General features: G+C 35.3%; 1 protein-coding gene across 3 annotated transcripts in view; it reads left to right on the top strand.

Annotated features, from left to right (window-relative positions):
- The first annotated feature begins 278 nt into the window (after positions 1 to 278).
- Positions 279 to 17,133, top strand: part of TUSC3 (tumor suppressor candidate 3) — a 158,159-nt gene continuing 141,304 nt past the window's right edge. Inside the window, exon 1 of one of the 3 annotated variants that reach the window (XM_025049884.1) lies at positions 279 to 713. In XM_025049884.1, coding sequence (XP_024905652.1) covers positions 576 to 713 — 138 coding nt within the window. In that variant the 5' untranslated portion in view covers positions 279 to 575. The remainder of the gene's footprint in view (positions 714 to 17,133) is intronic. The other 2 variants (XM_006916428.3, XM_006916429.3) reach the window with 2 other exon arrangements.

The raw sequence follows: 17,133 nt of genomic DNA, 5'->3' as shown, positions 1-17,133 counted from the left end.
GGTCTGGATTATGTTAGCGGGCTTCAGAGGCTCAGCATGTGAGTCACAGCTGTGTCCCTAAAAATGTCCACTGGGAACGGAGACTGACTGCCCTTGGCAAGAATGACCAGGTCCTTACTAAGTCCTCTTAGCTCTTCTCCATCACCAAGAAGGCAATTATATCTGTCCATGGCTCCAGGTAAAATGTTGGACAGGCCCTTCGCATATTCCTGGAATCTAGTATTGGCTTCAATAGCTGGACATTCCAGCCAGATCAGCGAGCAGGAAAGCGTACACTCTGCAGCGCAGGTCTCAGGGAAAATTGCGGAGAGCGCAGCGCGCGCGGAGGCCGTTCCGTCGCCACGCCCACTTCCTGCCCCGTCCCGCGCCTTTCCAGGTCCCCTCTGCCGGTGAACCGGATGCTGTCAGTTTCCTCCACTGCGTCCTCGGCCGCTGCACAGGTCCCTGGCGAAGCCGCGGGCACGCACGAGGGCACAGGCAGGGGGCTCCCGGCGGCTGGTCTGGCAGGTGCAGAGCGCCGGTAGGAGCTGGGCGCGCACGGTTACCGAGCGTGGAGGAGACACTGCCCTGCGGCGATGGGTGCCAAGGGCGCTCCTTCACGCCGAAGACAGGGAGGGCGGCGGCTGAGGTACCTGCCCACGGGGAGCTTTCCGTTTCTCCTGCTTCTGCTGCTCCTCTGCATCCAGCTCGGGGGAGGACAGAAGAAAAAAGAGGTATATCGCATCCCCTTGGCCTTCCCCTGCGGGCTAAAGTGGGCTGGGGCGGCCCTGGGCGTGCCCGGGCGAGCCGCGTTGCTAGGCAGCCCCGTCGCGTTGCTAGGCAGCCTGGCCGCCGGGCGCGGCGGTGGCCGCCTTGGCGCGGGAGTCCAGTCATTGGAAAGCAATGTGCGAGGCCTTTAGGTCCTACAGATGGGGAGTTAGCTCAGTCCTTTCTCCTAAAACAACCAAGCGTCCCACGTCTGCGCCTCAGCACTTCACGCCTTTCAGACACAGGGCGCTTTTGACCCTAAGTTGGAGGTGAACCTTCTGGCGCTCGAGTTACTAAAAGGGGCGTGTTGGGTGTGGAAAACCTTTGGGAGTAGAAAACCTACAGGAACTATGCCATATTTTCATTACTCTGCTCCCTTCGTCATCGGTTTCCGGAGGCAACAGAGCATATTGAGAATGTGTTTTAAGTTATTCTTTATTCTTAATTATTTATTTTTATAGCTGTATGTTTACGTTGAACTCAGTGTATAATTGTGAGAGTAACCTCACATTGTTATACAAATTTGTGAAGGTCAGATCACCTGATTTCAATCTTAATCCTCTAATAACTTTGATGAGGGCGAGGGTTGAAGTAACTAAAGTAGTTGTGGAGTTTGTATCAGTTATCCATTCTTTACCTAGGATAGTCGACCTAGTAGGATCAGAAAAAAAATCATTTTGGAAATGTGAGTAAGGTTTTCAATGCTATATCATTGTAGTAAAGATATTCTCTTTGTATAATTCAAGATGGTTTTTCCTGATGTTTTACACACGTGACTCAAATCTAATTCATGTTTAAAATATTACCACAACTTTCTTGATAGTTGGGTAGGGAGAGTGAAAAAAAAAAAAAAGCCTTTGATACCATCAACAAAATAATTCTGATTCTCTTGGTCTTTACCTTTTGCCTGAAAAAACTCTGAACTCAATTTCTTCTCTTTAGCTTTTTAATATTAACATTAAAGTAGGCCACACAAAATTCTTGGTGGAATTCAGCCAAGAGGTTTAGAGAAGAACCATTGTCAAATTAAAAGTGTATTTTCAAATGTAAATTAAAGATATGTTTTCTAGCATTTGCTATTTAAAAACAATATTCCAAGAGTTTTAGATTTTATAGTTTTTCTTGAGAAAGGGAGGAGATTAAAAAGTAGAGTTTTGTTGTTGTTGTTGTTGTTGTTGATTACCAGAGCAGACAGCAGTAAAAAAAATGAGGGACTGCAGAGAAATTATGATTTTTTTTTATCTCCTAGAAAGATTACAGAGACCACAGTAACTTTCAGTTGAAAGAAAAAAAAAACCAAACAAACCCTAAAAAGAAGTCTAGAAAGCGTACATCTTCGAAACATCTTAGCATCTCCAATTATAAGACTACTTTAACATGTGAAAACATTTGTTAATCTAGTACAATTGTAAATTATGATAACGTTTCCATTAAAATATTTTTTATAAAATATATTTTAAAAATAAAAAAATAGGGAGAAAATTGTTGATTAAAAAAGATTGTCTTCCCAAACTCCTTTTCTTTTAAACAAGAGAGTCTAAAATAGGCATAACTGGTTTTATTACACTTCTCTTTACTGCACTTCACAGATATGTTTTTTACAAATTCAAGGCAAGACACTTCACCAGCAAAAAGTTTATGACTCATTTTATTGCGATACTTGCTTTATTGTGGTGGCAGTCTGGAGCTGAACCCACAACACTATCTCTGAGTTACTCTGTGCTATTATTTGGTGGTAGTGCAGAATATACATATTTTAGGAAAAGAAGAGCAAAATAACAAATAGTTGAACTTTTAAAACTTTATTCAGTGAGCATGCATATCTCTGAAATGTTGTCCAGTTCTCTGTGTGATACTCAGTACAAAAACTGATCTCTTCCAATACTGGAAGAAAAACAGAACCAGAAAGTATAGCAGTAGGACCTTACATGTTACTGACATAAGTACCAGAGTGGACTTGGCATGCATGATGTATTCCTTCATTCTGGGGAAGGCCGATTGAAGTTTAAAGTTGAGCCTGGAGTTATTAAAAACTAATTTTTGAATCCTCACTCATGTTGTGATATGACTTTGTAGGAGACTAGATTCTTAGTAGTGTATCATTTGCTTTTCTAGTACATTGTGAGCTTCTTTTATTTTGATGGTTTCTGTATTACGTCGTTAACACATCAACTAATCACCTTTATGTAGAATTTTACTCTATAATGAACTCTTCTGATAATATAAAAAGAACTCAAATTCCATAATTATTTCCAGTGGATTGACTGCCATAATCAAAAGCAGCTATTATAATATCCTTTCCACAAGAAAATTATTAGCTATAACCTACATGTATTAAGAAAGTGTGAACCTAAGTTTCTGTTCCATCTTCTCCCCCACTCCCTCAAAACTGTGCCTTCTACAGTCCCTAACACCAACTGGAGCATTTTCATACATCTATTTGCCAAAGCCAGAAATTTGGGCAGATTTCAAACCTTTACTCACTAGTGTCTTTTTTTCACCCTCTTTCCTGAAGGTATCTTTCCTAAAGATAAATCTAAAGATATCCCCCTGAGACTGATAACTAATGCTGTCTTTGAGGAGTACTGTTTAAGTATTGTTGAAATTCCTGTAGGATGCAATCCAAAGTAATTTGCAAGCTATTTAGTGCTTTTTCTTGGTGAGCCTTTGTCTAACGCTCCTGTTCTGTATCTCACCACTCTTACATGCTTCCCTCCAGTGTCAATTTAGGCAAGTTACCCTTCCTCCCATTTTAGATGCAGGACTCCTCCTCTTTGCTCACCTAGCTGGATCTCTGTGCTTATTTCTCTGTAGCACTTATGTGAATTTTTGTCTATTAGTACAGATGAGACCCTGGTGGTGGGCAGCAGAAATGGTATTGAGGTTCATTTCTGGAAATGACGAGGATAGGAGCTGAAAGGAAAGAGTATAAGAATGTTTATATGGACTTTACTCAATATTTAGAATAATAGGAAGATGAAGAATTCATTAGATGATAGTGTCTAAACACGGTAATGTTATATTTTTAATGTATAACTCATAAAGGAGCAGGAAGATGTAAAATGAAGAGGGTGCTAGCTCTCCTCTTGTCGTCGGGTAAAAGTTAAGGAGAATGAATGGTTTCCATCTTAGTAGCTCTAGGGTTCTGGCAAAGAGTAAGAGAACACTCATTACAGGTATATAAAATGTAAGGAATTATTGTGATTTTGAAAATTTTACATAAGCTTTTAAATTTGATTTGTTGACAGTATTGCAGTCTGAAAATGAGAAATTGTTAGGCAGTTAATGGTAATCTTCATTTCTCTCATATCTATTTTCAAGGTTTCAAACCAATTTTCTGATATTATGACATTTTTATGAATCATAAACTTTTTGTGTTTGCAGTATTTCACAGTTGTATAAAATTGCTTCTGTTTAAATGATTTCGTAGAAATTTGACATTTACTATTTTAAAAATTGCAGACTTTAACAGTATAAACTTTAGCTAAATTTCTTATGGACTGTTTCAGCTGTGAATCATTTTATGTGATATGTCAGTATGAATTCAGAATAATTCATACTTTTGTGATTAAAGATATATCAATACTATATGATTTCTGGATATAAATTATTAAAACCATTAACAATAGAGGTAAGAACCAATTTTTCAGTAAGCTTTTATATCTAAGAAAGAAATGGAAACACAGTAGCAATAACAACTAGTCAGGAATCTCTGGCTTCAGAGATTTTAGAGATTAAAAACTGTTTGTAGCATTTTCATATAATCAGGGGTGTCATTGAAGAATAATTGCCTGAGGTTAGTACTGCATTGGTTTACCTACCATGAATTTATTTTGAGATTTTTATCATTTGTAAATTGTATATGACATGTTCTAAAATAATCTTATCTCTTAGAAAGTGTCCGTAGCTAATAATAGAACTGCTTGGCAATTATCTTTCCATCATTTTACATGTTCCTCTTAAGATGAATAATCCACTATGATCATTAAGAAATAAGATTCTCTGAAAAACAAATAAAATAATAAAGTAAACAACTCTTTTATAAAAAGAAAGAAATGGGATATTAATACAAAGGTGATTTGTGAGTATGTTAGTTTTCCATCAATGCATAACAAATTACTGCAAATTTAGTGAATAGAAACAACACCCATTTTTAAATTTCAGTTTCTATAGGTTAGATGTATGGCATAGCTAGGTTTTCTGTTCAGGATCTTACAGGCTGAAATTAAGGTGGGCGAGACTGCATTCTTACCTGGATCTCTAGGTCCTCTTTTCAGCTCTTTTAGGTTTTTGGCAGAATTCAATTCCTGGCAGTCATAGGACCGCTTTCCTTATTTTTTGCTGGCTGTGTTCTCTCAGTTCTTTGAGATACCTTCATGTTCTAGCTTTGTGGCCCTCTCCATACCAGTCTAAAACAGGGGTGTTTACTTTCTTCCAGACCAGTAGGATCTCCTCTCTGACATTGCACTTGTTTGGAAAATGCTCACCTGATGAGGTTAGGCCCACCCAGTGTAATTTCTCTTTTGAGTAACTTAAAGTTAACTGGTTAGGAACTTTCTGAAAATCTTTGCAGTATAAAGTAACTTAATTGTGAGAGTGCTATTCCATTGCATTCACAAGTCTTGTCCATATTCATGGAGAGGGAATTATATAAAAGATATGTGTCACTGGCAAATTTTTTAGAATTCTACTAACATGGGTGAGCTTACACTTTGAGATTTTTATATATATTTAAATAGTAGCTTATAAACATAAACAGCTATGATAGTGTATAGAAAATGTTATTTAAGACATTTAACAATGACTATAAAATTAAAGTGATAACGTGTATCAGTCAGAATTCAATCAGAGAAACAGGTCCACAAGATGAACACACATGGATGTATGTATGTATCTATCTGGATTTGTTACAGGGATTTGACCTCATAGAATGATGGGAGCCGGTTAAATAAAGATACTGTTTGCATGTTTGCTGTTGGAGCTTGTGGTCCAAAGGCAGTTGGGAAGGGAATGGTGAGGAAGAACAAGAACAAGCTGAAGCCTGTGAGGATGGAGTGAAATCATCCTCAGGGTGATTTTAAAGCTCATTGTTCTGAAACTGCATAGTACTGAGAAATAGTTATTTGCAAAAATAAATAATTAAAAATGATAAGAATTATTTTAAAGAGCTTACTCATCTTGCAGCCTCAGGATACCAATTAAACTGATAGATAAGTTTGGAAGAGTAGTAGATACTTTCTTTTTCACAGGGGAAACTAACAATTAAAAATTAAAAATAAATTAAGAATTTTATAGAAATGCCTTCCTCTACCCGTTATGGGATAAACCACTATTCTTCTATCAGATATCTACTTGCAGTTTCAAAATAGAAAAAAATATTTATTTTGAAAATTAAGTTCATTTTTTTTTTTCATTTTTGCGTTTGATACTTTATGTATCTTTGTAAGCCTCATAGCAGTGGACCTTGCATTTCCAAATTGTGCTTATTAATTATAGAGAGTTTTAGGAAGATAGACCTAAGTCGAGACAGCCATATTGTTTTTGAGTTAATGTTTCTCTATTTGCTAAAATAAAAAAATAAATAAATAAAGTGATTTTTTATCTTATTTGAAATATTCATAGTAGCATCTTACTTTCATTCAGCTGCCAACAGACTGGTATGATAAAAAAGTAAATTATGGAATCAGTTGTCTACATTTCTCATTACTAAATCCGAATAGTGGTAAGATGTAGAGATAATGCCTTAATAAAATTGACAATTTATATGGCATTATCCTATACTGTTTTGAAAGGGACATACATCTTTTGAATAGCCACTTTTGTTTGTGCATATACAATGGCTCTCTGAACATATTTGTCAACAGCTTTTAGAGAGCTACTTCTGTTGCTTTCCCGCTGCGGCTTTCATATTTTTATCAGATTTTATTATATTTTTTCTAAATTCTTTGATAGTGTGCCAGAGTTGTTTACCACATCAATTTTTCTTTTTCTAAGATATAAGCTAGACTTTATTCTCCAGCTTCTTCTACATTTATCAAGGACCATGTGACAAAGTTCTGGGCAATGGAATGCGACCGTGATTCATGTCATCTCTAGCCTGGCCTATAAAGATTTGCCCTGTGCTTTGTTGATTGACCACTACTAACCTGCTCAGAGGACTCATCTACATTGATTGCATCACAAGCTTCCCTGTGAGGGTCTGTGTTAGTGTGCCATTAAAATTCAGAAGGCAGAAAGGAGGAGAAGGGCCACTGCTCTTCAGAAATAGTTGAGGTAGAGTCAGGGGACCACTGTATTGGTATTCTGTTGTTGCTGTAGCAAATTATTACAAATTTACTGGCTTAAGACAACACATTTATTATATTGTAGTTCTGGAGATCACAAGTCCAAAATCAGCCTTACTGATCTAAAGTCAAGGTGTCTGCAAAGCTAGTTCCTTTTGGAAGCTCTGAGGAGAGAATGCTTTTCTGTGTGTTTTTCAGCTTCTAGAGGCAGCTTGAATTTTTCCTGATCCCTTATTTGCATCACTGTAACCTTGTGCATCTCCTATTGATTGCTGACCTGACCTCCCTCTTTTAAAACCCTAATGGTTATATTGGGCACACTCAGCTAATGTAGGATATATCTCATTTCAAGATCCTTTTCTTAATCACATCTACACAGTTCCTGTAGAATGTAAGGTAACATGCTCCAAGGTTCTGGGAATTAGATTGTGAATATCTCATCACAACTACTCACTTAGCTGTAGGGCATTGTTCAGCATATCACAACTACTTACTTTGCTGTTGCTGACCAAGATACTTGGTGGAAACTTTCAAGAACTCTTAAGAGCTCCAGGTGAGCTCTTGAGAATCACTGAGAATACTCACCGAGGTTGTTGGTAGTTGCTTTACCTTACTTTCTCCTGTACTCTCCAATGATGCTCTAAGCAGCTTCTAATTTCCTGTATTAAATACTTTCATATTTGGAGTACATGGAATGATTTCTGTTTTCCTGACTGAACTCTGACTGATACAAGCTCTTTTTGTATGACTGTTGGGCAATGTAAATAAAGAATGACCTTGAAAGTCATGTGTTGTAGATGGCAGAGCAGCCATTAGCCTAGGTGTCAATGACTGTGTGGAGGAGATGACTGAATTCTGCTCTGGAGTATTGTATAGTTATAAGTCAATCAATTTGGGGGCTCTATTTGGTGCTATGGTACTACATTCTAGTTTACTTTTAATAATAGAGATGTTGAAAACTAAATACTAAAATATCTCTTTCTGTGTATTTAAACACACCTGGTTTAGGGCAGTATTTTCTGTACTTACATTCATGAATATATTGTGCAAGGAAAAGAGACTCCTAACATTTGCGTCCATCATTTATTAAAAAATCACTATCTCAGCCTCACTGGTTTGCATTCTCAATTTCTTCTCTGGACTGACTATATTATAAGATGATGATACTGTTTGCATATTAAAACAGTGCACTCATGTATACTTTTTGCATTATCTAGACTAATGCATGGAATTCAATAGCTGCTCTTTAATATATTCCTCATATGGGCTGCAACAGTTTGATTACCAGTATAATTTCATCATCACATTTAAATTGTTTTTAGAGCTCAGAAACAAACCTCAGTGGCTGGTGTTTTTAAGAATATAGCTTTAAAACCATAGCATCGTCTCATTTCTCATAGAATTATTTTGAGCAAGTGTTATCGTTACCATTTTTAAGATGAGACAACCTAAGTTCAAGAATTTTTCTGCCAAGGTGACAAAAACTTAGATCTTCTGATCTAAGTTCACTACTTTTTCCATCAGGTATGTCTCAGACTAGACAAATATACTTGTTTACCTTGTCTCATGGAAGACATATTCATGAAAGTCGTAACATGCATTGTATTTTGTTTTAATTTGTATTGTGTTCTCTTTTGGTCTTTACTTAGTGATGGTTGCTGGGAGGGCACTTTTGAATCTGCTTTTGGCTAAGACGATGGTGCGGCCAATTGGGAATCCATAGGAAAGGTTCTAATCATAGCTTTCTTAACTCTGTTTTCTTTGTTAAGCCACTCCATCTTTCTGGGTCATAATACTTTTGTCAGTTAAAAAAATTAGAATTGAGCTAGATCAAAGGTGGCTTTCAACTCTCACACCTGATCATTCATTGTAATGGAGGAATTGGAAAATATTTCAGGCAGTAGGGGAAGCTTTATTTTCAAAAGAGCACTAAAATCAATATTTTTTCAATTAAAAATATTCTCATATCTTTAGTCACCACTAATCACTCTCCCGGTGGTTTCCTAGCATATTTTTTATTCTTTCAAACATTAACACAATATCTCTTTATATTATTCAACTTCAGATCTCTCATTTGTACAGTATCTTGCCCAGATTAGGTGCTTATTTATTTGTTTAATACTTAGAAGAGTATCAAATACTTCTTAAGATTACAGGGCACCCCCTTAACTGAAATTAAATAGTACGTGGAAAGAGACCAGTGTATGAGTCTAGTTAAAATGTACAATATTTCATAGAAGTGAAAAAAACTGTGAGGTTATCTACATAAAATTAAATCAAAATTATGAATCTTTATTCAATTGATCACATGCTTAAAATTTAACTTTTAATTGCAAGTAGTAATGCTTTGTTAAAATGCTGATCATTTTTGGCGTGATTTTTCTCAATAAAATTTTATGATAGTATGATGGATATCTTCAGTTAATGCTTAATTTTGGAGCATAATTCTGGAAGTCATTTTAAGAAAATATCTTTAGGTTTTCCAATTTTCTCAGGGGCATCTTTCAATTCATTGATACTCATATCATTCTTTTTTGAAGTACCTAATGTCATTTTTTTTTCTCTTTTCATGTTAGTTGTTATAATCTTGACAGGTCCTCATTTGTCAATGGTTTTGTGTATAATTTGAGTGGTTCTCCTGGATATTTTTTAAAATCAATTGGTCAAAATCCATTGCCGTTCATAAGACTGCAGTAGAATGTGAAAATGACCAAAACATAGTGTGACATGGTGTGTGGGGATAGTTGCTAGAGTGAAATAGAAATGGACGTCTGCATAGGGACTACTTTGTAAATGGTTGGACATTAGTGAATATACAACAATTCTCTATGTATCTTTGTATATTTTGTGTGTACAGGTTGAGTACTTGGATAAGGAGCATCTCCTATGGCATATGCAGGACTGAAAACTGCTATGAAATTACTGAGTTGAATGGCTTGTTTGTGTTTAGGTTGCTGGTGAGGAATGTCACATTAAGGTGTGTTAGCTATTATTTTTTTCCTCTGTAGGCCTTCCTTCCTTTCTCTTGTCTTTGTTTTCTTAATAGCCTCTCCTTTATGACCATATAGGTAAGTATGTATTACCAGGCTAGGCTAGTCTAACTACTCATCCCACTTGTGATATTTGGCACAAGGTTGGGCAAGTGATTTAGAGTCATTCACTGAGATTCTTCTAAGTGACTAGCAGCAAGGTTACCTTGCTAATTGGCCTGTGAAATTAGAAGAATGTGATTTTTAGGTTGCTTATCACTTCTGGCATGAAAAACTGATGTACAGAAGCTAAGCAGATAAATAAAAGAGATTTTCACTAATTCAGTAAATATTTGAGTACTAATTTTATGTCAGTCTTTGATCTAGGTGCCACCAGTACAGAAATAAACAAAACATAAAAACCATTGTCCTCCTGGAGCTTCTGTGGGTAGAGTGAGTACTGACAACACCAGTCAAGTTTTTGGATCCAGTAATCCCTGAAACCAGATCAATCTCCAGCCTTCCTTGTTATATATACACATACAGTTCTTTTTCATCTAAGTCAGATTGTGTTAGGCTTGTGTCATTTTAAATTAAAGATGTTTCGATAAATAAAGCCATTTATTTCTTTCAGCTTTCATTAAAAAGATAATACAGAATTTAAAATATATAAGCAAATTCAAATTGGTGAATTTGATTAAAATTTATCATGTATTTTACCTTTTCAGTTTTTGGTTAATGGAGATTATCGTGTCCTTCGTTTTTTTCCTATTTCATTCCAGTCTTTAACCTCATGTTTTCTGGTAAATCCCTTTGGTTGACTACTTTCTTTAATCATTCAGGAAGATGTAATTTCTAATATTTCCAAATATACCTGCTTTAGACTTGATAGCTTTTTTGGTAAATCACTTTTTAAGAGTATTGTATGATTACTTATGCATTGAATGAACAAATTTTGGGAAATCATTATAATTCAATTTTTAAATTTCTTTTATTCCTATTATATATGATTAAGAATATGTGAAAGAGAAGTTTATTTGCACTCTTACAATTAAATTGTTGAAATATTTTTGTCCTAGATACTTCTGTATTTGGCCCAGCAATACTCTAAGATAAATAAGCAACTTAATTCTTTTAGTTACTCATTTGCGTACTCTTCTATGTTTTTCTTGGTACCTGTTGGAAAATGTATGGGCAATTTATTTTCATACAAAATATATATACTCCTTAAATTTAGACTGAGGTGAGAATCAGGAAATTTTACCATATGAATTTGAGATAAACTTTAGCATAATCATAATGAAACTACATAATACATATACATAAAGTTTATTTAATCTTTCTCAGAATATCTGTACAATTATCCTGACATCTAAAGCAGGGAAAGGCCAGAAGGAGCTAGGTATTTAGAAGTAGGGTGACCATGTAATGTCTAAACCAGGACATTTGAGAGTGAAAAAAGGTGCAGTTAATGTTTTTGGTGCAATAACAGGAATAAACTGGGACTGTCCCTGGGCTAGCTGAGACATTTGGTCACCTTAGTTAGAGATGGGACAGAAGAGTTTTAAATGGATGCACAGTTGTGTTTAACACATTTTTGTTGACTGATTAGAATGATTGTATAGGAGTCCTGTTAGAAATTTCTCTTTATTTAAACACTTTGTTACACTCTTGTGTCTGATTTGTTATCCATTTGATGCTGCACAAAGATTTTGTATGTTGCTCTAGTTGCTTAGTGCTGCATAGTTCTTTAATTTTTAAACTCAACTTTTAGAATTTTACTGTGCTATTTGTCTTTTCATCAATTAGGAAGCAACTCATTTTCTTTAAAAATAGAAGTTTATTTGCATCCATATGTTTATAAATAATGAGTTTGGATTATATATACAAAACATTGGTGGAAAAATTTTCTTAAAAGAACGTATAGATATAAAAAAGGTACCCACATTATTTTTACTCATTTATTGTTTTAGAGCTTGTCTATAATATTGTACTGGTAATTTTCTCAGTATAGTGAAACTCTGATTTCTTACATAATATATATTTCCTTTAAAGTAATTTATTTCAGAAAACACTTTAGCACGTTTTAGTCTTTCCTGGTGTTAAAACAATATTTTGTACACACAGACACCACACATATACATCGAGTGTTGAAATCTATTGATTGACAGCTGATCTTCCCAGTGATTCTTGAAGAAAATTGATTAAAAGATTGTATTCTTTGGTTCAAAATATGTTGCAAGTGCGTGTGTAGCATATGAAATACATAAATTCAAACGCAGACTTATGCCCCGGCCCCCCACCTCCTGCTTTGTTAATGTAAGGAAAGCTCAGTCTTTTCATTGAGCAGCAACTACTAGTAGTTTCGTGCTTGGAAGAAGAAATATGGAATTATTTTTAAAACATGTCCTTATTTAGAATTAATTAAAACAAGGAGTAATATTTACATTTTGTTGGTATGTTTCAACATAATTTATAATAAACCAATACAGTAACTACCATTTATTAAATACCTGCTATGTACCATGCTCTAAGTGTTGTTTGTATATATTATCTTCATCAAAGCACCACAACAGCCTACTACGATTTAATTTTATAGACGAGGTTCAGAGAGTTGAAGTAATTTTCCCCAAATCATGCAGCTAGCAATTGTGCCATTATTCAGGTACATCATTGACTTCCAGACTATTCTTCTTAATTAACTACTATCGTGCTTCTTATACTGAAGGTTGAAGAACAAATACATACCTCTGGGAATCTGGAGGTACAGCATGAAGCCACCTGATTATTCAAAATGTCTTCATGATCTTATATTTTATATAAAAACATTCTGCAAACTTTACTTTCTATTCCATTATTATTATTTTTTTAATTTTTAAAATGTAATTGTCTTAGTTGTTGAGTATAATTGTTGCTTCAGGATAGTATACTATATTTTTCTTGGCACACTATCAAGTCACCCCAGGGGCTCCTAGGATTATTCTGTTCGAGAAATGAGAATCAGAGGTATACTGCCTTCCAACAGAGTCAGCATCTAAAGTTATTACCAGCTTCAGCCATGCAGGGCTTGTATATGTCAAGCAGTTAAACAGTTCTTAAACAGCAGTGTGGTGGCAGCTGCTAGGTTGGCTTCATAGATTCTTCTGATAAGGAGACAGGGAGCCTAAATGGATTTAGGTAGTTTATTACTCCAGCCACAGCAGGCAGCATAATGTTCTGGCTCAGACGGGCTCCCTTTCCCCTCACGTCCCGTGAGGATGATGGAGAGGTGGGCTCTGGTGGATGCTGTGCACTCAGTAGGGCTGTGTCACAGCTGAGGAACCCTGAGTTTAGGAAACCTCAGTCTTTTAAGGGGAGAGCTAGAAAATCTGTCCAGCCTTTGTCCTATAGGAGATCTGTCTTTATTTTTCTGGTTAGGAAACAACAACTTTGTCCTCTGACCCAAAGAGAAACCCTGTCTCTAGTTTCCTAGACTTTATATTTTTCAAACATTATTGAAAAGATATTCTGGAAGAGAAGCTGTCACAAGACATGCAGAAATTGGATATTTGCCTCTCATCTGTATGCCATTTTACAGCTTTCCTGGCAATTCCAAATATAAGGGGGGAAAAAACATCTTCACAGTACAGTTACAGAATGAAGCCAATCCTTAGGTATTTTAGCTATTTCCATTTGCCATTTTTGGATTATATTTTGTTCCTGGAAGTTTTTACAGTCTTTTTTTGAATCCTTTTTCAGGATTAGGTAGACTTAGTAAGGGAACTCAGCATTTTCCTGTTAAGGGAGCCTAACTGGTTTTCAGATTGTTAATCCATTTCATAGTGATTTGTTAGTTTTTTTGTACACTTGCTAGCTCCCTCCATCCATCCCTCCCATCCTCCACTCCCACCATCAAGATCTATGGAGATTTAACCTGTTGATTTCCACATTGTTGTTACCAAAAGGGATACAACTATGATTATGGATATAAATACATTTAGTGAATATGGGTTATAAAATTGTCAAGAAGCATTGTTCTTTCTCAACTTCTTTTCCTCTATATTTGGTTGTCATCCTGCTCTCTTTTCTTTTCTACTTTTAGCAGATAAGTTAAGGCTGGCCTGGAAGGTAGATATGGTTTAGTGAAGCAGTCAGCTTCCTCCTAATCCCATGAGAGTAATTTATTTGTCGATAATTCTTCTGGTAACTCTGCCTCACGAAGCTTACTTAGGGTTTTTACTCATAGATGTTTCCATAAGAAATAGAGCCAATTTTGTAACTAACATTGTCATTCCTCTTGAATTTGGAAAGGTTTATACCATTGGCTCAGTCCGTGGGGGCTGCCATAACAAAGTACCATAGACTGGTGGCTTATAAACAACAAATTTATTTTTCACAGTTCTGGAGGCTTGGAAGTCCATTCAGGGTGCCATCATGGTCCAGTTCTGGTGAAGACCCTCTGCTGGGTTGCAGATGGCTGACTTCTCATTTTACCCCCACGTGTCTTAAAAAGGCCAAGAGGACTCGGGGGTTCTTTTTATAAGGCATTAATCCAATTCATGAGGTCTCCTCCACCCTTATGACCTAATTACCTCCCGAAGAACCTACCTCCCAATACCATCTATCACGTTGGGAGTTAGGATCTCAACATGTGAGTTTTAGGGTAGGGGGACACAGATATAAAGTTCATTGCAACCACCTTAGAGAAATAGCTCAATCAAACATTATTTTAAGCTAGCATTTATACTTTGTGCCAAATGGGTTTTCATCTAGGTATCACTTGGAAAACATTTAGATGGATCAGCCAATTAGAACCTAATAAACAAGTCTAATTTCATACTTCCGGTTGTAAGGAATGTCTCGTGCTGTGGAACTAAGCATCTGAGTGTTATAATGTTTTAAGTTTTTTTTGAAGGGGAAAAGGCAATTTAACTTTGTTGTTTTTTTTTTTTGTACAGAATAGTTATTATTTAAATTTTTCTTGAGTTGTTTAGATAAATTATATATCTATTGTAAGCTTATTCATTAAAAGCAATTAGTGATTTTTAAAAATATACTACATTGCCATTTAAAATGCATATTTTTGGGGACAAATTCAATCAATTGAATCACTTTTGTATATATACACACATTTTTGTATATAAACGTATACTCTGGAAATAATAGGACTTTTGTAAAGGTAATTTTTTTGCGTGTTTGATTCTTAACACTTTGTTTAAAAAGGACTAAGGGTCTCTTGTAAAGTGGCCAGTGTGGTATAAAAATACTGAGCTATAATACTTTTATTTTATTTTATAACCATTATTTATACTTATCATTTTTTATGTGAAATGGAATCTTTTCATGGCAACTAATTGAAATATTAAGAACTTTAATATCTAATATACATGTGTACATATATCGTTTCATTAGTTAAGAGGTTAGTATATATTTCTAAAATTCCTTTGGAGTATACTTCTTTTGCAAATATATAATTCTTTTACAGATAAAAACATGGAAATGATACATGTTTTAGACTTTAAAAACTTTTATACCCTAGATTAAAATGAGTGTTTAATTTAGGAAAGGCTATAAAAGTGAATCAGAAATTTATGATTTATATATTAAAATATGTATTAATTGCAAATGGATATAATGGCAACTGAATAAGAGTACCCATTTCAGATTTTGAGACTGATCTTAGTATTTTTTCCCTGTTGAAATTTAAAAGTTACGAATATACTTTGATTCCTTATTCATTTGAACTCACTTAGCACAAAAGTTGTCATTTAAATTTTTCTATTTTAAAGGTTTTGTATTAAAGCAACAAATCAGTTTTCAAATGATGTGTGCAGAACTCTTGCTAGCTTAATTGTGAGAGACTAAATTACACATTCATTTGTAGATAGACCAGCTTCCTTTTGCTAGGTAGTTAGGAACCCACTGCTTTTTCTATCAGGGTATGAAAATTGAGCTAAATTAAATTTGTTGTTTTCCTTGGAGGATAAGAATTCGTTTTTATAAATTCTTTTTTGTTTTGTTGTTCCAACACCTTTATTAGTTGTGCACCCAAATAGGTTGAAGATACTTTCATGCTATAGGGAAGAGCATTTTTACCACTTTGAGTATCTATAACTTTATCTTACATCTGTAAAAATTCATATTACCATTTTTAAATTGGCAATTAAATTATGGAATATTTATAAATAACTTGGAAACATACATATAACTAAGTTACCAAATAATTGATACATTCTGGAAGGAAAGGGAATGCTGATGATAATCACCCCACGGCAGTAGAGATAAACTAGGACTGTCCCGAGCACATCTAATGCAAATAGCCTGAATAATGTTATTTCTTAAGAACAACAGAAGTGGTATATTTTTGTTTAGATATTTTTAAAAAGCAAATTTTTTGTCTTAGTGGATCATAGAGTTAATAATCAAAATAATGTTTTATTAAAGATGTGAATCATGTCAGGACAGTTGGCTACGGCTTAGATATTTTGAAGTAGAAAGCATGTTTCAAACTTCCTAATTTTCATTTGCTTATGTTTTATAGTTTGTCTCTCTATTATTTAATGAGTTATTGTCATTCTTTTTTCCTGTAATTCTTCAAACATGGTGTTTTTTTAGTTCTTTGAACATATTTATAATAGCTACTTTGAAGTTAAGTCCAATATGTAGTCCCATCCAGTGGCAGTGTTTTTCTCACCTGCTTTTTTTCCCTGTGTAAGGATCGTGCTTTTTGTTGTTTCTATGCATGTTTCTTGTTGAAAACTGGATTTTAGATATTTAAGCAACTCTGGATTCTGACTACTCCCCTCTTTCCCCCAGCTCATTGTTGTTGTTGTTTTTATTTGTTTAGTAGCTTGCCTGGATCGATCCTGTGGAGTCTTTCCCCTGCAATGCTCAACCTCTGATTTTAATGCTTATTTTTTGTCCTCATTTTTATTTTTAACCCTGGCTTTCTAGGAGTTGCCAGTGATTGGTTAGAGGTTGTGTGATTAAGACCCCAGACTCAGTAAATTTTCCACCCTTGCTAATGGATCCGTGTGTGGTTTTGGGGATGTTTTCAAAGTTCAGGGAGTTTAAACGTCTGCCCTGCGTTTAGCCAGGGCTTAGCAGCTGGCAAGCACTTTTTCAAGTTGTTCCTGAGCAAGCGTTCGCGGTGT

The sequence above is a fragment of the Pteropus alecto genome, unplaced genomic scaffold, assembly GCF_000325575.1.
Source record: "Pteropus alecto unplaced genomic scaffold, ASM32557v1 scaffold24, whole genome shotgun sequence".
NCBI classification, from domain to species: domain Eukaryota; kingdom Metazoa; phylum Chordata; class Mammalia; order Chiroptera; family Pteropodidae; genus Pteropus; species Pteropus alecto.
This window is presented reverse-complemented; position numbering and strand designations above follow the sequence as displayed.